At 35.1% G+C, this 24,995-nt stretch overlaps 1 protein-coding gene across 3 annotated transcripts in view; it reads right to left on the bottom strand.

Moving 5' to 3' along the window:
- Positions 1-305: 305 nt before the first annotated feature.
- Positions 306-24,995, bottom strand: part of chd5 (chromodomain helicase DNA binding protein 5) — a 44,947-nt gene continuing 20,257 nt past the window's right edge. Inside the window, exons 13-40 of one of the 3 annotated variants that reach the window (XM_051122242.1) lie at positions 24,031-24,139; positions 23,728-23,919; positions 23,449-23,649; positions 23,182-23,334; positions 21,377-21,498; positions 21,030-21,203; positions 20,798-20,939; positions 18,089-18,220; positions 17,406-17,523; positions 17,194-17,318; positions 15,312-15,558; positions 15,064-15,236; positions 12,162-12,336; positions 11,975-12,061; positions 10,308-10,396; positions 10,090-10,223; positions 9,860-10,004; positions 8,993-9,152; positions 8,827-8,906; positions 8,552-8,747; positions 8,380-8,466; positions 6,854-7,015; positions 6,581-6,689; positions 5,048-5,180; positions 4,772-4,967; positions 4,193-4,356; positions 3,955-4,081; positions 306-3,477 (exon numbers count right to left, since the gene is read on the bottom strand). In XM_051122242.1, the coding sequence (XP_050978199.1) occupies positions 3,350-3,477; positions 3,955-4,081; positions 4,193-4,356; positions 4,772-4,967; positions 5,048-5,180; positions 6,581-6,689; positions 6,854-7,015; positions 8,380-8,466; positions 8,552-8,747; positions 8,827-8,906; positions 8,993-9,152; positions 9,860-10,004; positions 10,090-10,223; positions 10,308-10,396; positions 11,975-12,061; positions 12,162-12,336; positions 15,064-15,236; positions 15,312-15,558; positions 17,194-17,318; positions 17,406-17,523; positions 18,089-18,220; positions 20,798-20,939; positions 21,030-21,203; positions 21,377-21,498; positions 23,182-23,334; positions 23,449-23,649; positions 23,728-23,919; positions 24,031-24,139 (4,060 nt within the window). In that variant the 3' untranslated portion in view covers positions 306-3,349. The remainder of the gene's footprint in view (positions 3,478-3,954; positions 4,082-4,192; positions 4,357-4,771; positions 4,968-5,047; positions 5,181-6,580; positions 6,690-6,853; positions 7,016-8,379; positions 8,467-8,551; positions 8,748-8,826; positions 8,907-8,992; positions 9,153-9,859; positions 10,005-10,089; positions 10,224-10,307; positions 10,397-11,974; positions 12,062-12,161; positions 12,337-15,063; positions 15,237-15,311; positions 15,559-17,193; positions 17,319-17,405; positions 17,524-18,088; positions 18,221-20,797; positions 20,940-21,029; positions 21,204-21,376; positions 21,499-23,181; positions 23,335-23,448; positions 23,650-23,727; positions 23,920-24,030; positions 24,140-24,995) is intronic. The other 2 variants (XM_051122243.1, XM_051122244.1) reach the window with 2 other exon arrangements.

The following is a 24,995-nucleotide window of genomic DNA, read 5'->3' as shown; positions in this document are numbered from 1 at the left end:
GTGTGTTGGGGCGTTTGCAATAAGTGAATTCATAGCTGTTTTTCATGGTTTGATGTTTGCTTTTGAAACTAAATAAATGACTTTTTAAACGTGCTTGTGGTTTTGGTGTTCTCTGGTTTTATCAGTTTAAATGTGCAGTTGACTTGAAGGTGGTCTAAAAACTATACAGATTAAAATTTTTACTAACCCCAATTTTCTAGAATCCTTCACACCCACACAATGCAAAAACATGACCTGAGTTCTCATCAACTTGTTGCCCACAGGGTTCTACATTTTAAATTAGAAGTAAACATTGGTGCAAAAAATATATTATTGGAGAGGATTTATTAAAACACATTAAACAAATACACTGAGTACAAAGTGAAAAGATGGTAGTTCACTTATCGGTTTTCCATGTTGCTTACCTCTGCAAAATAACAATACTGTTTTTCTCATAGTTGTTTAGAAACCAGGACAAAGATCCCTTTGGTCCTAAGTAATCTGAAGACATCTCACATGCTGTGCGTTCATTGCAACAAAGGTGTCTTGACCAGGGTCTTTTGGTAGCTTTTGAAGCCTAGTTTGTACTCGAATGAGAAGACTTCTAATATTAGACTGAAGCTTTTTAAATACTTAATACATTCATTTTGGCTTCAGTTTGATTGCATTTAAATGGAGCTTAATGTTGATATCAATATTGTGATTAAAAAGTACAAATGAAATGTGTAAACTCATCACACAGGATTAAAACAAAACTTAATTTCACAACACATTTTATGCTGCTGGCTCTCTCTTTATAACCTTGGGTTTAAGGTCCCTTGACTCTTGAGGCTGTCTTTGTGTTTCACTGAAGTCATTTGAGGTTTCTCTAGCGCAAGTGTGCGTGTGAACATTTAACTGCATTTTTTTTTTTTTTTTTCCCACATTCGTAGTTTACACAAAAATGATCATCGTCTTGAACCCCTTACGGTAAAACTACTGCAAAAGAAGCTATGATCACGTTTACGGTCAGCCATGACACTTCAGTGCCATGCGAAGATGCAGAAAACAAACAAAATACTTAATCTACATTAATTAACATGACTAATACCACAGACTGAAACTGAGTATACGAGTTATTGAAAGAGGTTTCTACTGCGATTGAAATGGCCCATAGGAGATGGCGTCTCTATGGTCAAATCTGATCTCCATATAAAGTGCGCTGCTTAAAAACACAGTTACACAAGGCATATCATTTCAATAATTGAAACAAAAACAATCTATATCCACACTACTTATGGCACCAGAACAATCATGTCAATACTATCATAAGCTCGGCTTAGTCAAACCGACGCACTTACGGTCCAAGTTTTCAGCAATTCACAAAATGTCAAGCAAAATGCATCTGACAATAAAAGGAAATGATGATAATACTAAATGTGGAGAATTAAAATCATCTGAATGTGAGGAATTCAGTAACATGGTAGAAACAATGCACAAATATCCCTGTGGAGCGGAATTCACTTTGTTCCAGAATTAAAAATTAAAAACAGCAATATTCCAAACATGCTGTTGATAGCATGAATATAATAATAGTATATTATAAGTCCCTCGCTTTGTAAAATTAAACAAAATATCTTTACAAAAACGCATTGCACCAGAAATGTGAAACTTCTATTGTGTTGAAGCACCTGTATGACTTATTCAAGAAATGTAAACATTTAAAAATGAAATTTAAATCAAATTTATATAAAACAACTGACTATATAAATTGTAAGACTGCTTTTATATGTTACCAAAAATTTCCAGAGTAAAAAGTATGCAGTTACCCCAAATATTTTCATGAATTAATTACTATAAATGCATTTTGTTCGTTTTTTACAAACCGAGGGACACACACTACCAGTCAAAAGTTTTTGAACAGTAAGATTTTTAATGTTAATGTTAAAGAACTGTCTTCCACTCACCAAGCCTACACTTATTTGATCCAAAGTACAACAAAAACAGTACAAATCTGAAATATTTTGACTATTTACAATTACTGTTTTCTATTTGAATATATTTTAAAATGTATTTTATTCCTGTGATTTCAAAGCTGAATTTTTAGCATTATTACTCCAGTCTTCAGTGTCACATGATCCTATAAAATTATACTGACTCCAAGCTTTTCCTGAAAAAAATGTACTCAACTGTTTTAAATATTGATAATGACAATAATCAGAAATGTTTCCTGAGCAGCAAATCAGCATATCAGAATGATTTCTGAAGGATCATGTGACACTGAAGACTGGAGTAATGATGCTGAAAATGTAGATTTGAAATCACAAGAATAAATTACATTTTAAAGTATATTTAAATAGAAAACAGTTATTTGAAATAGTAAAAATATTTCAAAATGTTGCTGTACTTTGAATCAAATAAATGCAGGCTGAGTGAGCAGAAGAGACTTCTTTAAAAAACTCTTGGTAGTGTACCAAAATATTTTTGTGGTATTCAACAGCTTGCCAGATGATTTGAATACAGTTCATGTTGCATTCAAAATTGAACATTCCTTCAAAGTTGTATACATATTTTTTAAGACTTTCAAAGTATCAGTTATCCATCTGCCACTGATTTAATGCTGCTCTGTCCTTTAAAGGTGCAATCTGTAATTTTTGTTTAGCGAGTATTATTTAGTAGATCATGTGATCTAACACTTTTAAATGAGTTTTAAAACTTACTGAAAGCACCTTTTAATCTTCATGCACAACACTCTTTTTCTTCTTAAACAGGAATGTAAACTAAAAAACAATCCAGTATGATTCAAAAAGCAAACATTAGCGGTGACATACTGTAAAATCTGTAGTTTTCCAGAGAAAATGACAGTCATTGCACTATTCTGTGTTTAGATGCATTACACAGCAATAACCTGCAGGGGCAGCAACGATACGCAATCCATGAGCAGAGCCAGGAGCAAAGCACAGGCTGTAGAGGTGGGACGTCCGGTCCTTGAACTGGCCAGGAACTAGTAGCACCTCCAGATGGCTCAACATTAGCAGAGATGAAAATGTCCTTCATGGCCATCAAGAAAAAACAAGCCATGATGTAAAAATAACAACTGTAATTAAAAAAAAAAAGAAGAAGCTCAGAGGACTGTCAGAACAGTGGTGCCCTCTTCATAAGCGTTCTTAGTCTCTCCTCAATCAATCAAGACTTTCGTAACGCAGAAGTTAAAAAAGAATGAAAGAGAAACCGAACTCTACCGAATAAAACTTACAGGCGCGTACAAGTACAGATTCTGAAAGACAAAAGTGCAACTGATAAGGTTTGCTGTTAATATTCATCGTTTGGAGGAGTCCTCCACAGTTTTGTCTGTAGGTATTGTACAGAAAAAGGACGGAACAGCTGCAGGCTAGTCCTCAATGCATATAACATCGCTAGGTTTGCCTGATTTCAAATCAGGGGTGGCCACATCTCGCAGAGCATCACTGGATTTCTTCTCTAGGTGACTGGTTGGGGCCGGAGGCCCATTTGAGGACACTAACGAGAAGAAAACAGCAGCATTATATTTCCATATATTCAATTACTTTCTGAGTCAGGTAAGTTTAATTCTCAGATTGCTTGCCCACAGTGTTATTTTAGTATTATTTGTATGCTATTAAAGGATTAGTTTACTTCCAGAATAAAAAATTCCTGATAATTTAATCAACCCTGTGACATCCAAGATGTTCATGTCTTTCTTTCTTCAGTTGAAAAGCATAGAAGTCCACTATATGGAGAGAAATCCTGAAATGTTTTCCTCTAAAAATGTAATTTCTTTACAATTGAAGAAATAAAGACATGAACATCTTGACAAGGGGGTGTGTGCATTATCTGTACTTTTTTGTTCTGGAAGTGAACTACTCTTTTAAATGATGACAGAATATTCATTTTCAGGTGAACTGTTCTTTTCACCAGTCTACTAGGTTTTTGATTACTATGTGCTCTTCATTTCAAGGCCTGATGTAGGCCACTAACCACTGACGTACGGCCCCAGGGGCATCTGGCTGTAGTTCACCATCGCGGTGCCTCCAGGTCCACGGAACCCTCCGGCGAAACTGCTATTATACATCTGAGAACAGCCGAAAGAGCCCTGAGGGAAAGGCTGAGGGGAGATGAAACAGAACATTCTTACATGAAGGTTCATCCACATGAGGCCCATCTATTATTCATCTTATATGGATTACACATATGGCAAAAGACATGTCACGCTGACCTGCTGAGGTGGCGGCTCGTTGCCCCGGCTGGTGAGCCTGCTGAGGATGCCCCGCTCTGACATCTGGAGACGGGCGGACACAGGTGGGACCCTTGAAAGCATGGAGGGCAGCCGTGTCACGTCAGCCTTCATATCGCTTAATAACTCCTCCAGCTGATTCAACACTGAAGAAGAAGAAAAGAAAATCACCAAGGATGCATTAAAGGATGTATCAAATTGATCAAAAGTGACAGTAATTATCATTCATAATAATAAGAAATGTTTCTTCACTAGCAAATCAGCATATTAGAATGATTTCTGAAGGATCATGTGACACTGACTGGAGTAATGATAATAATGATAGAAAACTTCTTTTAAATTGTAATAATATTTCACAATATTATTGCTTTTACGGTATATTTGATCAGGCTTGGTGAGCATAAGAGACTTTCAAAAACATTACCACATCTTACCAACCTGAAATTTGAACAATAATATACATTTAGTTCCTGTTTGGTTGATAAAGCTACTGTGATTAACAGCAAGCAACATGGGGCAGTTCCAAGCATCAGGGTGTTTGTAATATTTTTAGATAATGACCTTTGTGCAGCACAGCATTGGCTGGCTTGTTACCAGCCAGTGACTCTTTGGAGAGGTGCTGATGGGACTCAGCCAGGCACTCCACCTCTGCGAAACGTGTGTTGAGGGCCATGGCCGGGTGGCTTGGATCCTGAGTCATATTCAGGTATGCCGCACGCCGTAGCTGCTCCTCAATTACCAAAGCCTGTTCCAGGAGCTAAAATGAATGAATGAAGAATGTGTGAATATAAAAGATCATTTTTAATTCATTAAAATAAAACACACAATAGCTTGTACCTTAAATCGTCTGGCAAGAAATTTATTCTTCATTTCTAAGTAGTTCCCTTTGTGCATTTCAGTCTTGAAAGGCTCATTGAGGATGGCGTACCGTGGGTCATTCTGAATGTCCTGCCAACGGGCATAGCCATGTCTGAGAGTACCTGGTTAAGAATTCGCTTCATAAACTGAAAAGGTTTTACTCAGAATTACAATAAAGCACCCACAATAAGATAATCTGGTCCCTGGTGCATCTACCAACCCAGAAAATGTGAAAAAAAACAACCCAGTAACTTTGTTTTGGTAAGCCTTTCTCTGCAAAGAAGTAAAAAAAAGGGGCATCAAATTCTCATTACAATATTAACGCCCCTTAATCTGCACGTTTTCATGTTTTTTAGCAGAGTATACAAGGTACAAGCTGTAAAGGCGTTGCCCTGTTCTGAAAAAGGGGACTGGCGCAGCAGCTCACTTACATTTAAAGAGACATGCATGAAAACATTGTGTTTCTGCTTTCACTCAAAATAGGCATTTTGGGGTATTTTGAGCTGACATATTCTGGGGACACTTGAGACTTACATTACAATTTGTAAAAAGGGGCATTATAGGTCACCTTTAAAGAAATAAAACACACATCAAAAAAGAAGGAATGCTCTACTGTTAATGCATTAAGTTGTTCAAAATATAAAGACATTTATAATATTACAAAAGATATCTATTTAAAATAAATGCTGTTCTTTTGAACTTTTTACTTATCAAAGAATCCTGAAAAAAATCTGTGTTTCCACAAAAAAAGTTAAACACTGGTAATAAGAACAGATTTTTGAGCACCAAATCAGGTTGTTAGAATACTAGAAGACTAGAGAAATAGCTGCTGAAAATTCTGCTTTACCATCACAGAAAAATATTTTACATTTTAAAATATATTAATATAGAAAACTTTGAAAGTCCATTTAAAAAAAAAAAACATGCCTTAAAAAGTCAAAATTATGACATACCTTAGTCATAATTATGAGATACAAAGTAGAAATTGTAACTTAAAGTCAAAATGACGAGATATAAAGTCAAAATAATGACTTCAGGCATAATTATGATTTAAAATGTAGAAATTATGACTTTATGAAGGTGAAATTATGAGATGAAAAGTCAAAATGATAACTTTACAAATCAAAATTGAATAAATGACTTTATAAACACAATGGTCACAGGACAGTGGTCTAACGATAAATGGCACATTCTGAAACAAATTAATTTGGCTTAAAACAGTTTGGAGGACTAAGTTCAGTACACACCTTATTAATAAAGCATACAGACAAGCACAATGAACCCCAGAACATGAATGAAATGCGCTGAGTTGCACGTTAAGCATTTTCTTGGGGTAGAACGTGACTTAATGGAAGATGCCTGTGAAATTAAAAAGATCAAATCTGGTATACATTTTATTAATATATATATATATATATGTGTGTGTGTGTGTACAACAGTAAAAATAAAGACATCTAAATAAAGGAATAATAAGAAAGCTCAAATGCGCTACGGAAAAAACAGTGAGGATACGTTACGATGCCAGCCAGCAGCCAGTAGTCATGGCGACGGTGCCAGATGTCGTACATTTTGCCAGATGACACAGCTGCGCGTTCCTCATTCTGCCATAGCGTGTGTAATTCTGAACACACATAAATACTCATGCACATCAATGCATTCTTTATCTTTGCTATCACTCATAGAAGATTTTTAATCTGCTGTCCATGATACAATACACGACCATGTGTTGATGCCCGTTGAAGCGAGACAGCACATCAGAACAACATCAGTAAGACTACAACTCACCTGTAAATCCACCATCTGCGATGTTAAACATGAACCGAGTCTTGATGCTGTTCTTGTCATCTCTGTGGCTCTCATCCACGTCGTCCCTCGCGTCTTTCTCTCCATTCAGTTGGTTCTCAGGGGGGTCTTCAGATTTTAAATCATCAGGCATGGCTGTAGAAACTACATAGTTTGACAGAAAGCAGATGGGTTGGTACTGTATTTTTTGTTCAATTAATTTTTGAATCCTTAAGGATCAAATATTTTTGTTGTGAGAATTATTTAACTGACATAGAAATCTCATTTAGTGTTGACTACATGTGTAAAGCTTTATTGTTTCACCCAAAGAATATATATATATATATATATATATATATATATACAGGGACTCAAATGCAACTATAACAGAAGGATAGGAAAAACTATGCTTTACTTCAAATTTGAAGATCAGTGTAAATTTAACTTGTTTTGTCTTTTGGAAAACATGTAACTATTGTCTGTATCTTCTGAAAGGTAGTACTAAATAAAAAAAAATAATATTCAGGCAAAATAAGAAAAATGTACACATCTCCATATTGTTCAAAAGTTTTCACCCCCAGCTCTTTGTGCATTGTTTTTCCATTTGGAGCATCAGTAAGCGTTTGAACCTTCTGTAATAGTTGAATATGAGTCCTCAGTTGTCCTCTGTGTGAAAAGATGGATCTTGAAATCATAAAGTCATTGTTGGAAAGGGTTCAAATACACAAAAATGCTGAAAAACCAAAGAATTTGTGGGACCTGAAGGATTTTTCTGTAGAACAGCAGACAGTTTAACTGTTCAGGACAAACAAGGAACTCATGAACAACTATCACTAAACAAAAAACAAACCAAAAAAAAACAACAACTGTGGATCATTCATGTAAGAACACAGTATTCAAGTAATCAATTTTTATAAATTCAACTATTATTTTCTCTTGTGTGCTATATGTAAATGTTTTTTTATGTGAAATATCTTATTCAGGTCAGTACTAAATAAACAGTAACATGTATCCTTCTTATTTTGGTTAAATAATTAACATTTTGCAGATTCTGACAGGGGGTGTAAACTTATGATGATATATATATATATATATATAAATAGATATAGAATTCATGAATGAAAACATTTTGTAATATGAATTTGATGTACATTTTCCATGATAATGCAATGTCTGATTTTAAAATGCCTTTCAAAAATGAATTTTGAGATTTTAAGTTTTGAACTGATATATCATTTCTTATGATTTCTAAAATGTGATAGGGAAAAAGGCAACGAAGAAAATCTTCGACAAAGGTCAGAACTCATGTTATGATGTAGATTTTTTAAGTTGCACTCAACATATATTAATCTATTACTTTTCCTACATAATCTGTAACACAAAAATATGGTAAAATATCTATTTAGGAGTCTTACCTTTCCAACGATGTATAGTTTGTCATGATTAGATTAGGATTTATTTGCAATATGGCAAAGTAAACTGTTTTTCTGTTTTTGTAAGTATAATAAACAAATATCACAAATACTGACCTGGTTTTTGCTCCTTATCATCTATTTTTGCTGGGCTGGGTTTATTTTCCCCTCTCTCCGGAGAAGTATCTTTCCCTTTACCACAGTCTTGAATAAACAAAATATTTTAATATTTTGTTTATTGAGAGAAATATTTTACAGAATCATTATAGGTATGGTGCAGAATCCTCACCTAAAGGCGTCTGATTGGCTGACTGCTCACTAGGCTTAGTGGGCGGCTGTGCTTGTTTGGACGATGGCTCTGAAAGGACAGGAGAGGTGTTCTTCTCGCTCTCTTCCATTCCTTTTCCTTCTGGACTTCTGCTTTTTAATTCTTCTCCCTCATTGGTTTTCTCTGGTGCAGGGGAGGGTTCTGGCATTATGGGCTGCTGTGAAAAGAGAGAGATTTTAATAAGGACAAGAGAAATAAAAAACAGAGGAGATACTTCTTGATGATTTTATTCTGACCTCTGGGTCCTGCGATTTGGTGCTCTCTGGTTCTGTAATCTCCTTGTCTTCTTGAGAACCAGACACTGACTCTGTCTTTTCTGTAAAAAACAAATATTACTGTCTAGTTAACCACAAAAAACAGGGTTTCATTGTGTAGTACAAACACACACACACTTTCACACACCTGAAGGAACAGGTGTACTGGGTTGAGTTGGAACCGGACTGGCAGGAACAGGCGTGTTGGGGTCTGACGAGACACTTTCAGTAAGTTTTTTCAGCTCCAATCCTACAGGAATCAGATCTGGTGTACTAAACTTCCCATTCACATGCTCAAACTCTTGAACCTATATACACAACATTAAAGAGGAAATTTCAGTAGAACATCAGTAAACTGTGGTCAGATGAGATGTTTTAGGCCATATGTCAGTAAAAAGGTATTTTACTGCAATCTATATTTTAAAACTTTAATGTTAGGTGGAGCGTTTGAATCTTCTGTAATAGTTGCATATGAGTCCATCAGTTGTCCTGAGTGTGAAAAGATGGATCTCAAAATCATACAGTCATTGTTAGTAATAATAACTGACTGATGAACAACTATCACTAAACAAAAAGACAGCTGTGGATCATTCAGGTAAGAATACAGTATCAAGAATCAAGCGTATTTAAACTTTCGAACAGGGTTGAAAATAATTCAACATTTATTTTCTCTTGCAGACTATATGTAAATGTCTTTTATGTGGCATTTCTTATTTAGGTTAGTACTAAATAAAAAATTAACACACATTTTGTATGATCCCTTATTTTGGTAAATTTGTTTATTTTGCTTATTTTATGTCCTTTGCTAGAATTTTTTTAAATAAAAATCTGAATTTTGAACTATATTTAAACCTATTATACAAAAATGTTTAAGAACACATTTAAGTAAAAAATGCTGCAGAATGTTTACGAAAATGATTTAAATTAATCTAATAAAATTTCAACTTCAAGTTAGATATTTATATCCATCAAGTTAAAAACCTTTGCACATAAAATGCATTAAGTAATTCATCACCTTCTTGCGGACCAGCGACATGACACCAATCCGGGTGAGAACATGTTGGCGGGACAGGCCTTCCCTTGGGACCCCATCTGCAAATGTTTCTGCTCCATCTGCCCCTGGCTCACACAGGTGCCTCATGAACAGAGATACATAAGCCCTGAAAAACAAAAAGAAAGGCCAATGAATGAAAATGTAAAAAATATGAATTAACAAACTATTACGGAGAGACAACTCACACATACCTGAACTCCTTCTCACTTTTTCCTCGCAGGTCACGGACCAGCCAGTGAGAGTTGAAGGCATCTTGTGGGGGCATACCCCAGCGCATAATCGCATTCAGGAAGGCTTTCCGCTGGCGGGCGTTAAATCCCAAAACCTAAAATCCCAAAGGTAAATAGCCAAAGCTTCACCCGAAGAAAGGAATTACGCACAAACTGCTTCTTTTCATAAGAAGATTTACCTCTATATTTCCACTAACTCTAGCCAACAATGGTGGCAACGGTTTGTCCCGATCGCTCTTCAACTGTCTGCGAGATTGTCTGCGCCCTCCTGGGGAAAGAGGTGCATACCAAGTAAGATGAAAGGCAGATCTTTTAATGTCTTTAGGACATTTAGGACCCATTTGCGACTGAAAACTACTGCGTGCGACTATGAAAAAATATTTAGGAGCACCAGTGTGACTGACCCCATCAGCATATTTGTGTTTGCACTGAGGGGAGCTTCAAAGGTTTCTATGTGTTTTTGCGACGTTGAGTAATGTATCACAGACATATCTCATGAATCCTTTCATAAACAAAGTGTAGAGAGAGTGTAAATAAGAGATTCATTGTCCAGTAGAGAGCTTTATTGATTATAATGGAAATTTGTGAGACCGTGATTAACTAAGATGAGTGACAACTTTTAATGATTTTTAAGGGAGTAGTTTGTAAATGAGATATTGATTTAATACAACAGTAAAATAAACAGGAAGTTAATAATATGTGACTTACATTGTCTAAATAAAACACTATTGCCTGATTTTGCTCTATTTCATCATCAAAAATAGTTTGAAACAAGCAACAACTAAGCCACTACGCATCTCCTTTTTATTTAATCTGAGTGCATTTTTAAATTAATCTGAGTCAATGATTCAATATCCTATTTATAAAGACAGTCACTTGCTTTATTTCTGAATGAATAAGCTGTTCGAACAAATCAAATGAAAGATATAAGTCAGTAATTAAATCAGTGACTTGCTGCCACCTACTGGTAGATTTAGTTCTATTTTTAAAGTATCTTTTCAGTTATTTAAATCATCTAATATTTCTGTATTCAAAATGTTATATTTAAAACATTAGACTCAATGAAAATACACCTTTAAACTCACTTTTGTGTTTTTTTGTGCCACCTCTGTAGTACAAATTAATTTTGTTAATACTGATTTAATTTGACTGGTAACTTATTCTTATTCTACTTGTTATTATTTTGTTGCATTAATTAGAAATGTTAAAAAGCTTATAAAATATCATTTTTTAAAAATCTGACATAAAAGATGACATACTTTTAATAAAATTAGAAAAATGCCATCACAAAAGTAAAACCAAAATTCCCCTGTAAATCACTTTAAGGAGTCAACTATCACCTCGTAAAGGAAAGGTTAATGCTTGATCTGATTTTCTGATTATTAATTATGGTGCTCCTAAAATTTTGACTGTGCTCCTAAATTTAAGAAAAGTAAGCATAGAGCCCTGGTCTTTCCAAGAAGTCTCTTATGCTCATCAAAGCTATACTGCTTTTTTAAATGTGAAAAACTATGTGAAATTGTTGTTGTCTATTTTAATATATTTTAAAATGTAATTTATTCCTGTGATGCAATGCTGAATTTTCAGTATCATTACTTCAGTCTTCAGTATCAAATGATCCTTCAGAAACAATTCTAAAATGCTGATTTGCTGTTTAAAAAACATTACTTATTATCAAAGTTGAAAACATTTTTTTTTAAATAGAAATCTTTTATATTATAAATGTCTTTACTCTCACATTTGATCAATTTAATGCATCCTTTCTGATTTTAATTTTTACAAATTTCATACTGACCCCAAAGTTTTAAACAATAGTGTGTTTATGTATATAAATATTGACTCCTACCTTCAGGACGTTCCTCAAAATCTTCATCCTCATCCTCGGACCCGACAGAGTACTCAGACTGATTATCTGAAAGATCGTCCTGCCACTCTGAGAACAAGATTGAGAGGGGATGCCTATAAATGCACATACACTCATACACACAGTTTTATGCTGAGTTATAGCACTGTCAGCATCTGTGTTTGGGTACCTTGGTCCTCCTGAGAGGCGTCATTATAGTTGACCTGTTTGCGAATGCGTTTCCCTTTGCCCAGGTTCCGGGCCAGATCCTCCTGCTGCTGCTCATAATGGTGCCTCAAGAGCTTCTCCCAGTAGTCTGGATCAACATTCTCTTCCTGCTTAATAATCTCCCTTTGGACCTCCTCCTGCAGGAACACACAAACACAGATAATATATCACGGGCCTATTATTGACGTCAATTAATCTAATTATATTTACTGTATACTAACAATTATCCTAAACATTTGGGATTTGTATATGAGATAATTATTTTTGTACTTATTTAGTCTCTTTATGAAGCTAGTTGAAGATTTTCCTCAATAGCACAGGTGTTTGTTCCAACACAGAAAAGGACTGATGCATATAGGGAGGAGCCTGATACTTTGCCCATTGTAGCAAATCCACACAAATCCACATATTTTGATCTTACTGCCTGTCAGTCTGGTATTGCTGACATCTGATGCGTTTGTTCAGACAGCTGTGCATCTACACGGGTTGCTATAGTAATGATGTAAGCATCAGCAGGAGATTTTCTCATACTGAGACTAGCTGTCAGTGTAAAATAAGGATGGAAAACTGAAAATGTTGCTTTTGCCTATGTCCCATGACATCTCTCTGCAAGAGCATGAGAGAATAAGCGACATTTTACACATTCATGTCCAAAACCGCTGACACTTACTTACCATTCGCTACATAGTGAATGTCACAAAAATGAACAAGAGAGTGAAAATAAGCACATTCAAATACAGTTTCAAATGTTGTGTGCTTTTTATGAAATTACATACATACTGTTCAAAAGTTTGGGATCAGCAAGATTTTTAATGTTTTTTAAAGAAGGTTCTTATGCTCCTAAAGGCTGTATTTATTTGATCAAAAAAAAAACAAAAAAAAACAATAATATTGTGAAATATTATTTTAATGTAAAATAACTGTTTTCTGTCAATATATTTTAAAATGTAATTTTTTCCTGTGATGCAAAGCTGAATTTTCAGCATCACATGATCCTCATCATTCATCCAAATCATTCTAATATGCTCATACTATCAATACTGAAACAGTTGTGCTGTTCAATATTTTGTTGAAACCTGTGATACTTTTTTTTCAGGATTCTTTCATAAATATTTAAAAAGAACATCTTTTTTTTTTAAATAGAAATCTTTTCTAACAATATAAACTGCCATTTAAAAGTTTGTGGTCAGTAAATTTTTATTCTTCCTTTTTTTGAAAAAAAAAAAAAAGTTTTATTCACTTTTATTTACCAAGGATGTGATAAATTGCTAAAATGTGATAGCAAAGACTTATGGGTCATTCCATGAAATTAGTGCCTTTTGCGTCCCTAAGAAATAATCAAACATAGATTTAATATAACAACAAATGTGCAATTTAAAAACATAACAATACTATGTATGCTTTCAATAATATTACATAAAAAAGTCACTATGATTTTTCATTTTCAGCAGGACTTTTAAATTGCAAAATGAATGCAAAATGATATAACAATCACATTTGCATATTGTTCTAAGTATAGTGTCATTATTAAGCTTTTTTTTTGGCATAAGTGTGCATTTTTTCTATAAAATATTAATCATTTTATTGGTGTCCCCTGATTTCATGTCAGCCCTTACCTCTATCAAAAAAAAAGTGGATTTACAGAGACTTATATTTACATTCAGCTTGTGTGCAGTTTTTTTCTGGCCAAAAAATTGACTGAATTTGCATGCCTAGTTGTAAAATTTGACTGGTTGATGAAAAACAAGCTTATGTAGATTCTACACATTTAAACAATTCAGATAAGTTATCTAGAATTATTTATGGAGCAGATAAAATACATATAATTATGTATTAATCAATTATCATTTTGACTTAATCCTTTTCTTTATTTAAAGGCTGAAAGGCTGAAAATTATTGTTGTTTTAGTGTTTATGCAAACAGAAAGTCTTTTTATTTTGTTGTTTGCTGATTTTAAATATAAAACTTGGTGAAGTGATCTCTGTGTCAGTACTTTTTGAACATTTCCAGCACATTTTAACAAAACTATAATTTTTCATACCGTTACATCCCTAGTGTCACGTTGTGGTAGAAAAACAGTCATAAAATAATAAACTACATAGCCTAAGATGGCAAGATACAATTTGTCATTTTAAAGGTGTCTTCATTTTATGGATATTTAAAAAATTTTGATTAAACTTATTTTTCAATTTTTCCTAGTGACAAAAAGGCACCGGTTTCATGGAATGACCCCTATATTGTTATAAATCACAGGTTCCAAAAAAAACAAAAAGCAGCACAACTGTTTCCAACATTGATAATAAAAGTAATAAATCAGCATATTAAAAAGATTTCTGAAGGATCATGTGACACTGGAAACTGTAGTAATGGCTGAAGAAAATTCAGCTTTGCATCACAGAAATAAATTACATTTTAAAATATAATAAAATAGAAAACTCTCTTATATCCTACTCACCAAGGTTGCATTTATTTGATTTAAAAAATCATACTGACCCCAAAATTTTGAATTGTAGAGCATGCATCAGGTTGGAATTTTAACAAAAACTTTTTGTTTATAAACATTGCCTGCTATTTGTCTTCTCAGAAAAAAAAGTACCTGCTTATGTCAAAAATGTTTTTTTCTGCCTGTCTGAAAAAAGCCACATTGCTCCTGCCCCTCTACACAATACCAAATCCATAAACAAACAACTCAAGAAGCTTTTGTTAAAGATTCTGCAACTTGCACAGCTATGTCCTCTTGAGCACAGAAGAGTAAAAGAAAATACATTTCTAGGGTTGTCATTTTCAAAGGATTGACTAGCATTCACCATTGATCCCTTGTTTAATAGAAAGAGGCCTGAGGAACAGACAGTAAAGTATCTCACCTCTCCATCCTCCTCTCTCACTACATACTGAGCCACCTTAAATGAGCTCAGGTACTCGTTCATGTTTTGGATCTCTGTGTCTTCGGTGGCATCCTGGCTACGATCCAGCAGTTTGGAAATGGCGTTATCATCGTAGTGGATCACGCTGCCCTCCTCTCCTTCTTTATTATCTCCTACAGAAGAGATTTAAGACGTGAACTACCGGAATCCACAAAATCCACAAAGTGGCGAAATGTTTATCGGCTCACCCATCGTTCTGGCGGCTTCCACATCGTCTTTGAAAAGCTCCTCAGTGCCAAACTTGAGGATGTCATCTAGTTCCTGTTTGGACATGGAGCCCGTCTTAGAGCCCAAGCCGGGACGCACCACCAGGTGAGTCAGCATCATCTTTCGCTTGGCCACCTGGGTAATACGCTCCTCTACGGATGCCCGAGTTACAAAGCGATAGATCATCACCTTTTTATTTTGTCCGATACGATGTGCCCTGCTGAATGCCTGCAAGGACAAAAGATAGTGAAAAACAACACAACAAAAAAAACAAAGTAATAGAGAGCTATAAATAAACAGCCTCATAATTTGCAATAACAATATGTCTACACACACACTCATACAGTCATGGCCAAAAATATCAGCGCCCTTGCAATTCTGTCAGAAAATGCAACACTTCTCTCAGAAAATTGTTGCAGTTGCAAATGTTTTGGTACGCACATGTTTATTTTTTTGTTTGCATTGGAACAACTCAAAAAAACAGAGAAGAAAAGTCAAATCTGATACAATTTTACACAGAACCCCAAAAATGCACTGGACAAAATTATTGGCACCCTTAACTTAATATTTGGTAGCACCCCCTTTGGAAAAAATAACTGAAATCAATCGCTTCCTGTAACCATGAATGAGGTCATTCAGATTTGAAGGATGCCTTCTCCCAACTGCTGTTTTGAGATCTCTCCACAGGTGTTCTATGGTATTCCGATCTGGACTCATTGCTGGCTATTTTTTAGAATTCTTCAGCGCTTTCTTTGTAACAATTTCTGAGTGCTTTCTGAAGTGTGTTTCAGGTCATTGTCCTGCTGGAAGACCCATGACCTCTGGTGGAGACGCAGCTTTCTGACATTGGCCACTATGTTGCGCCCAAAATTCTTTGGTAATCATCAGATTTCATGATACCGTTCACACAGTCAAGGCATCCAGTGCCAGAAGCAGCAAAGCAACCCCAAAACATCTTTGAACCTCCACCATGTTTGACTGTAGGGACTGTGTTCATTTCCTTTTCTGTAACCAGTGCCATGTTGTCTTTTACCAAAAAGTTCTACTTTTGTCTCATCTATCCACAGTACGTTCTCCCAGAAGGATTGTGGTTTTGTCACAAACTCCAGTCTTTTTTGTGTCAGCAGTGGTGTCCTCCTGGGTCTCGTACCATTTGGGTCCCTTTTCATTCAGATGGCGACGGATGATTACACTGTTGTACCCTGTGTCTGCAGATCAGCTTGAATTTGTGTAGAAGTTAATCGGGGTTCTTTATCCACCATTCGAACAGTCCTTCGTTGTAATTTTTCATTAATTTTGCTCTTCCGTCCACGTCCAGGGAGGTTAGCTACAGTGCCATGGGCTGTAAACCTCTTGATGATATTGCGCACAGTGAACACAGGAACATTAAGATCTCTGGAGATGGACTTGTAGCCTTGAGACTGTCCATGTTTTTCCACAACTTTTTCTCTCAAATCCACAGACAACTCTTTACACTTGTTTCTTTTTTCCATGCTCAGTGTGACACAACACAAAGGTTTAGTCAAATTTTCTCCATTTTAACTGGTTACAAGTGTGATTACTATATTGCCCACACCTGTTACTTGCCACAGGTGTGTCTAAATACAAATTACAGGAGCATCACATGCTTGAAAAGCAATTACTTTTTACAGTTTTGACAAGGTGCCAATAATTTTTTGAGTTCTGTGTGAAATTTGATCAAGTTTGACTTTCCTTCTGTTTTTTTGTGTTGTTGCAGAGCTAACAAAAACAATAAGCACGTGAATACCAAAACATTTGCAATTGGAACTATTTTCTGACAGAATTGCAAGAGTACTGATATTTTTGGCCATGACTGTATATATATTGCATTGTTTTAATTACCTGAATATCATTATGTGGGTTCCAGTCAGAGTCATATATGATCACTGTGTCTGCGGTTGCCAGATTGATACCTAATCCTCCAGCACGTGTAGACAGCAGAAAACAGAACTGCTGAGCCCCGGGTGCTGCGCACAGGGTGACAGACAGTCAGTACGAATGCCTTAGTATCCACTATCACACACACATTGCAGTTTCACTGCTGGCATCCTCACCGTTAAAGCGATCGATGGCCTCCTGTCGCAGCCCCCCTGTGATGCCCCCATCAATACGCTCGTATTTATACCCTTCAAACTCCAGGAAGTCCTCTAGCAGATCTAGCATCTTCGTCATCTGAGAGTGCAGGATGAGACACAAACAGCGGTAGCCAACAAAGGGACAAATGGCAACGTTAAGCAACATGTTAAACACAGCTCATTCTTAATTCCATCTATGCAAAATACAACAACAAGAGGGGACCGAAACGCGACCCTCCTCTTTAATCAAGCTTAAAGGACTTAAGAAACATACGACACGCCGTAACATTAATATGTATGTTTATTTTCAAGCACTTGGGAAATAAAAGGGTGGCAAAATGAAGTCTCATCTAGACATCCTCCCTTTACCTGTGCCCATTCATCAAATTAATGGATGCGGTGATTCCACAAGCAATTTAAAATGGGAGGGAAAAGAGTCTGAGAACTAAACAATAAAGCGGAGATAAATATAGGCCCCGCCTTTTCATTTGTCAAATCCATTTAAAAGATAAATGAGCTCTGCTCTTATTTTCTATTCACAGTTTACCATCTAATTAATCTTCCAGTGAAATAAAGGCAAGACCGCCACATATTTAAGGTTTTTTGGTTATTCACAAGGTATTCTAAGCTCTAAACGAGGGGATAAATACTGCGCACTATACCTGAGAGAAGATGAGAACCCTGTGCCCTTCATCTTTCAGTTTTTTGAGCATCTTCTGAAGCAGGGTGAGCTTCCCTGAGGATTTCACTAGGAGGTTGCCATCATAAGAACCATTGGGTAAGACCGGAGCTTCCTGTATACACAAAAAGACATAAAAAACGTGACAAATGTTATTAAAATATTCAAGTTGTTTTACTGACTATATTATAAACCATTTAAAAGTTTGGGGTTGGTGAGATTTTGAAATGAAGCTGCATTTATTTGATCAAAAATACTTGACACTGTATTACTGTGACCAAATACCCAATTTTTTAATATTTTAAACTGTTGTCAAAATTAAAAGTGTAGTCTTTCTACATTATACAATGCCTCTGATTGGCTAAGAAATAAAAATTAAAACAAATGTTTTGCAAACCCACTCCAAAGTTCTGATCTAAATCAAATTATCTGCGATACACACAAAACCAGTCTTAAGTCGCATAGGTATGATCATGTTCCATTAATATATTATTTAAATTTCCTACCATAAATATATCAAAACTTAATGCTTGATTAGTAATATACATTGCTCAGGACTTTGGAGTTTTTTTTTTCAATATTTAGATTTTTTTTGCACCCTCAGAGTCCAGATTTTCAAATAGTTGTATCTTGGCCAAATATTATCCTATCCTAACACACCATACATCAGCCGGAAAGCTTATTCAGCTTTCAGATGACGTATAAATCTCAATTTAAAAAAAATGGACCCTTACGACCCTTGTGGTCCAGAATTACATTTCAGATTAGGACTCGGAGCACAGGAATCAATCGCGAATCATTTGGTTTAGATCAGGACTTTAAATTGCGTATCGCAAATCATTTGATTTGAATCATTCAATTCCTGAAATGATTCATGAATCCGTTCCGATCTAAATCAAATAATTCGCAATATGCAAAGTTTATATCAAATGATTTGCAATATGCGATTTGAAGTCCCGATCTGAAACAAATGATTCACTATACGTGACCCAACTGGAGCGCTTCGCAAAAATGAATCATTTTGCGACTCAATGGTTTCGAAAAGTTTTGAAAAAAGCTCCATTTCACCCATCACTACGTGCTTTTTAAAAGCGATGTTGAAATTCAGAAATGAATGGCTCTTTTAATTTGATCTGGTTTTTGCTAGTGAATTGCTTGAAGTTAATGATTGAAGCTGTGAGTTTGAATCAGTCGAAGCGGTTCCAGCATAAATTACTCGATTCATTTGATTTATTTGTTCTGTTCCTCTTTTCACATCTACAGCCATGTTTAGACGACACTGTCAGTACTATTACTTGCTTAGCTCGATTGTTTTCTGACATTAACTGAAATAAGCAAAAAAGGTATGATGTTTTTTTGAATTTGCGTGAATTTTCTGTGAAAATTCCATGAAAATACATGCTTACCCAGATAGGACACGTACAAGATGTCTGTTAAAGATCACTTGATCTGGAAAGCATCTGCTGTGTACAAACATCTGACAGATGTCTGTAAGATGTCAGTTTTACATACATTCTAAATCACAAACATCTTAAAGACATCTAATAGACGTCTATTTCACATCTGGTAGGAAGACGAGTAAACGAGCAAACACTCTAAAAAATACATCTTGCAGGTGTAAATGCAGACGTCACATAGATGTCTCCATGACGTACATGTGCTATCTATTGCCTAAATGAAACACTTGTTTCATAGATACATTGTCTTTCAATAATTCAAGCACTTTTCAAGACTGCTGCTGAAAAAAAAAACAGCTAAAACCAGCCTAGGCTGGTTGGCTGGTCTTAGCTGGTTTAAGCTGGAAATGGCTGGTTTTAGCTGGTTGTTCCAGCTGGTCTCCCAGCGTGACCAGCTAAGAAAAGTGGCCAAAACCCCTCTAAAACCAGCCTGCTGACCAGCTATGACCAGGTAAGACCAGGCTGGATAACTAGATAAAACCAGCCAACCAGCCTAGGCTGATTTTAGCTGTTCTTTTTTCAGTAGGGTTCAGGAATATTGCTATTTTCAAGGGTTTTCCAGGCCTTAAATTTCAAAAAGTCAAATTTAAGTACTTCAAGCACTTTAAGCACCTTGTAGGAACTCTGATTTTCACATTTCATTTCAGTCGTGGAAGCCGTAATACATTGTTTAGTAATGCATTTTTCGCCCCTTTGTCTTGAATTTATTGCCCATTTTTGTTCATTTTGGTGGCATTTTTGCCATAAGCTCTCATTAATGACCCTGGCTCAGGTCTTTTCAGTGTAAGCATGGGATTGTTTTATAATCCACTGAGTGAAGTCCATTCATGCAGGAAAGCACATCTCTTTAAGCCACTTCATTTGAGGTATCATTCACGTCCTTAACACATTCACATCCATAATTTTGAAAAACCCTTAACTCTAAGTATAAGCAATGGTAAAAGTGGTGTTTGCCTTAGCAAGCATCATTAATAGTCAGCAGGCAATGTGTCTGAGTAAACAACTTCAATATCACAGAACTTTTTGTCCTTGAACACGAGAATGTAAGATAAGGCCGATATTATGCATCAGATTCGCTGCAGACATAAGAAACAATACACTCCTGAACAAAAGTCTTTAAATAGCTCTTATAAAACAGAAAATGTATTGCCATTACATGTGCTAACAATAAACCACTGCAGTGATATAAACTGAGGGCCTCCAAATGTTCTCCTCCCCTCCCCTGCCCTTCTCACCACTGCAGCCACTGGAAAAAGGTAGGGATGGTTGCAGCATTTCTTCAAGTCCATCATGATGTTAAGAAGAGACACCTGGTTGCCTCCTCCCTTGGAATTCAACGCCTCAAAGTTTCGTGTTAAAATGAACTTGTAGTATTTCCTGTAAGAGAAAAGAAACATGAAATCTTCTTGTACTGGAAACCTTCAAATATGATACTGTTTATTGAATAATTTAGCATTAGGAACAGACTTCTGCATCGGGCTGAGCTCCACTCGCACTATGAGCTCGGTTTTTGCCGGCATGTTCTTAAACACATCTGCCTTCAGTCTCCTGAGCATGTGCGGCCCAAGCAGGTCGTGTAGTTTCTTAATCTGGTCCTCTTTCGATATGTCCGCAAACTCCTCCAGAAAGCCCTCCAGGTTACTGCGCACAACAACATTTTCATTTGGATATAAGGGAAGACAGAATTCACTTCTATCATCATATGAAAAACATGTTCCAATCTAAGCCCTGCTATCGCTCTGCGGGGGATCATTATTCTACGAGCGGATCTACAGTATGAATCACCAGGTGAATCATGCAGTCTGCAATCTTACTTGAAGCGCTCTGGGGTGAGAAAGTTGAGCAGGTGAAAAAGCTCTTCGAGATTGTTCTGCAAAGGGGTTCCAGTCAGGAGCAGCTTGTAGTAGATTTTGTAGCCATTCAGAATTCTGAAAAACTGAGCATTCATTTATTGATTATAATCTGTTGATTAAGCAACCATGTAAATATTTAAAGTCAATATTTCTGTTATAATAATCATAATATTTCAATATAAAGTGGGGATCAAAAGGTCTGAAACAGTCTGTGATTCAAAATCTATTTGATAATAATAAACCTGAAAATATTTTTGATCATTTTTGATATGATCATATGATAATGTCAACATTTGTTATATTAATCATAATATTACAACATAAAGTGGGGATCAAAAAGTCTGAAACAACAAAAAATCTGTGATGTAAATCTATTTGATAATGATAAACCTGAAAACATTTTTCCATAAGAATATTACATATTTTTCTTGAAATTTCCCAGTAGAATCTTCATTTTCACTGAAACTGAAAATATTTAAAGTCAACATTTTTGGGATAATAGCCATAATATTACAATATAAATTGGGGATTGAAAAGTCTGAAACACTGAAAAATATTTAAAACTATAAAATATTTTTCCACAAGCATCTTAAATTTGTTCCCTGAAATTTTCCACTAGAATCTTAATTTTTTCACTGATATTGAAAAGATTTAAAATCAACATTTCTGTAAATAGTGAAAATATTTTTCCACTAGAATCTTACATTTTTTCACTGACATTGAAAATAAAGCCAACATTTTTGCTATATTAATCATAATATCTCACTGAAATTTTCCACTAGAATCTTAATTTTTTCACTGATATTGAAAATATTTAAAATCAAGATTAATCATAACACTACAATATAAATTCAGGATCAAAAAGTCTAAATCTGTGATTCAAATCTATTTGATAATAATAAACCTGAAAATATTTTACCACTATAATCTTACATTTTTTCACTGACATTAAAAGTCTTTAGTCAACATTTCTGTTATAATAATCATAATATTACAATATAAATTGCGAATCAAAAAGTCGTCAACAATTAAAACTCTGTGATCCAAAACCTATTTGATAATAATAAAACCTGAAAATATTTTTCTACTAGAATCTTAAATATTTTCACTGACATTTTCCACTTATATTATTATTTTTAACACTGTACAACAAAGAAAATACATAATGTGAAATGAATATAAATATTACAAAAATATTGGAAAAAGTGTTATTAAATTATATATTTAACACTGGTATTAAATCATATATGTGACCCTGGAGCACAAAACTAGTCATAAGGGTCAATTGTTTTAAATTGAGGTTTATACTTCATCTGAAAGCTGAATAAATAAGTTTTTCATTGATGTATGGTTTGTTAGGATAGGACAATATTTGTCAGAAATATGTGAAAATCTAGAATCTGAGGGTGCATAAAAATCAAAATATTGAGAAAATTGCCTTTAAAGTTGTCCAAATGAAGTTCTTAGCCATGCATATTACTAATCAAAACTTAAGTTTTGATATATTTACGGTAGGAAACTTACAAAATATCTGCATGGAACATGATCTTAACTTAATATTCCAATGATTTTTGGCATAAAAGAAAAACTGATCATTTTGACCCATACAATGTATTTTTGGCTATTGCTACAAATATACCCGTGCTACTTAAGACTGGTTTTGTGGTCCAGGGTCACATAAATTATATCGGATTTTTTAAATTTTTATTTTACACTTCACTTTTGTTACAAATATGATGATGTCATGAAACAGTTGAATTCTGTACCTTTGATTGGTTATTCTTTAGTCGGTGGGCTTCATCCACAACCAAACAGGCCCAGGTAATGGAGCCAAGTATTGCCTGATCAATGGTGATCAGTTCATATGACGTCAGCAGGACGTGAAACTTTATCGGTGTGTCCTTCTGTGAGGAAAACCTCTGATCAGAAACAAAGCACCTCTATATGAAACCTTACAGAAGTTAGGATACTTTTAGATGTGCTTATTTTGGATAGGACACAGTATAAGGCACCAAAACGTTACACTCTCTCACCTTCATGCGGAAAACCTTGCGACCCGATTTAACGGTGCCGTCCTCGAAGGTAAATTCATTCTCGCGTATGACAGCCCTGCTGTCTTTGTCCCCTGTGTAAGTCACAACATAGAAATCGGGAGCCCACATCTCAAACTCTCTCTCCCAGTTGATGATGGTGGAGAGTGGCGCACTGACCAGAAACGGCCCTTTGGAGTGACCCTGAAATGAGCAACTCAGTTACACTCTGTTCCCTTCCTCTCTCAAATGCATTTGAAAAAGTTCAATTGGAGCCCAGACCTCTTTGTAGAGTGAGTACAGGAACACTATAGTCTGCACAGTCTTGCCAAGACCCATTTCATCAGCCAAGATTGTGTCGGTTCCTTGGGCCCAAGAGAATCGCAACCAGTTCAGGCCTTCCAGCTGGTATGGGTGCAGAGTTCCGCCTGTGTCATCAATGTACCATGGCTGCTGTTCAAACTTGATGGTAGGCTATGACCAATGATACATAAATACAGAATGATCCAATGATACTGACATTCAGTCTACGCAAATAACTAAAAAAAGTATAAATTCATAAAGCAAAATAGCAATTGCGCTCACATCCACAACCGGAGTGTCTGGCGGAGGTTCTCTCCTCTTTCCTTCCTCTTTGAGTCTCTTTCCCTTTCTGAACAGCAGGGGGTGATGGCTTTCACCGAGCACCTGATCCCTGGCAAAATCACAGTCGGTGAGTGTACACCACCTTTCACACACTTTGTGTGACAAATGTCTTCATTTCCTCATCACAGGCACTAATGAATTTGTTTCCTTCTATTTGGAAACTGTTTAGAATGCTAGCATGAATCTATGATGAAAAGTTTAGTTTTAAACACATCACATAGCTGTATTCCCCCTTACTACTAAAAAACTAAAGAAAATTACTATTACAACATTACACATTAATAATCTAAGCATTAAAAAAGTACTATGAAGTACTGCCTGGACAAATTATAGAGCATGGTAGGACAAAAAAAAAATCATTGTAGTTTATACTGCATTTCAAATTAGTGTTTAATACTAATATTTTAATATTCATATTTAATATTTCATGGTAAATAGGTTTATAAATAACACTTAACCAACATTTATTCCCAATGTAGCTAAGTAGAGAGACAGCTTAATTTAGATTCATTTGGATTTTTAAAAATCTAATTATAAATGGGAAAATTACTATTACAATATTACGCATATTAATAACTATAAGAATGCTAGCATGAATCTATGATCAAAAGTTTAGTTTTAAACACATCACATAACTGTATTCCCCCCTACAATTGTTTCTGTCTTTCAAAAATGTCATAAAAAGTTATATATAGTTCACTGTATAAAAAAGAAAAATATATTTGTAATGTAATTTTAGTAATTTTTTAAAAATTGTAATTAAAAATTCTAATTGTGAACAGGAATTACTATTACAATATTATAATATTACTACTGCAATATTAAACATATTAATTATCTAAGCATTAAAAAAGTTTCTATTTCTAGAGCATGACAGGAAAACAAGTAAAAAAATAAATGTATAT

Source organism: Labeo rohita, chromosome 11 (genome assembly GCF_022985175.1).
Source record: "Labeo rohita strain BAU-BD-2019 chromosome 11, IGBB_LRoh.1.0, whole genome shotgun sequence".
NCBI lineage: Eukaryota > Metazoa > Chordata > Actinopteri > Cypriniformes > Cyprinidae > Labeo > Labeo rohita.
This window is presented reverse-complemented; position numbering and strand designations above follow the sequence as displayed.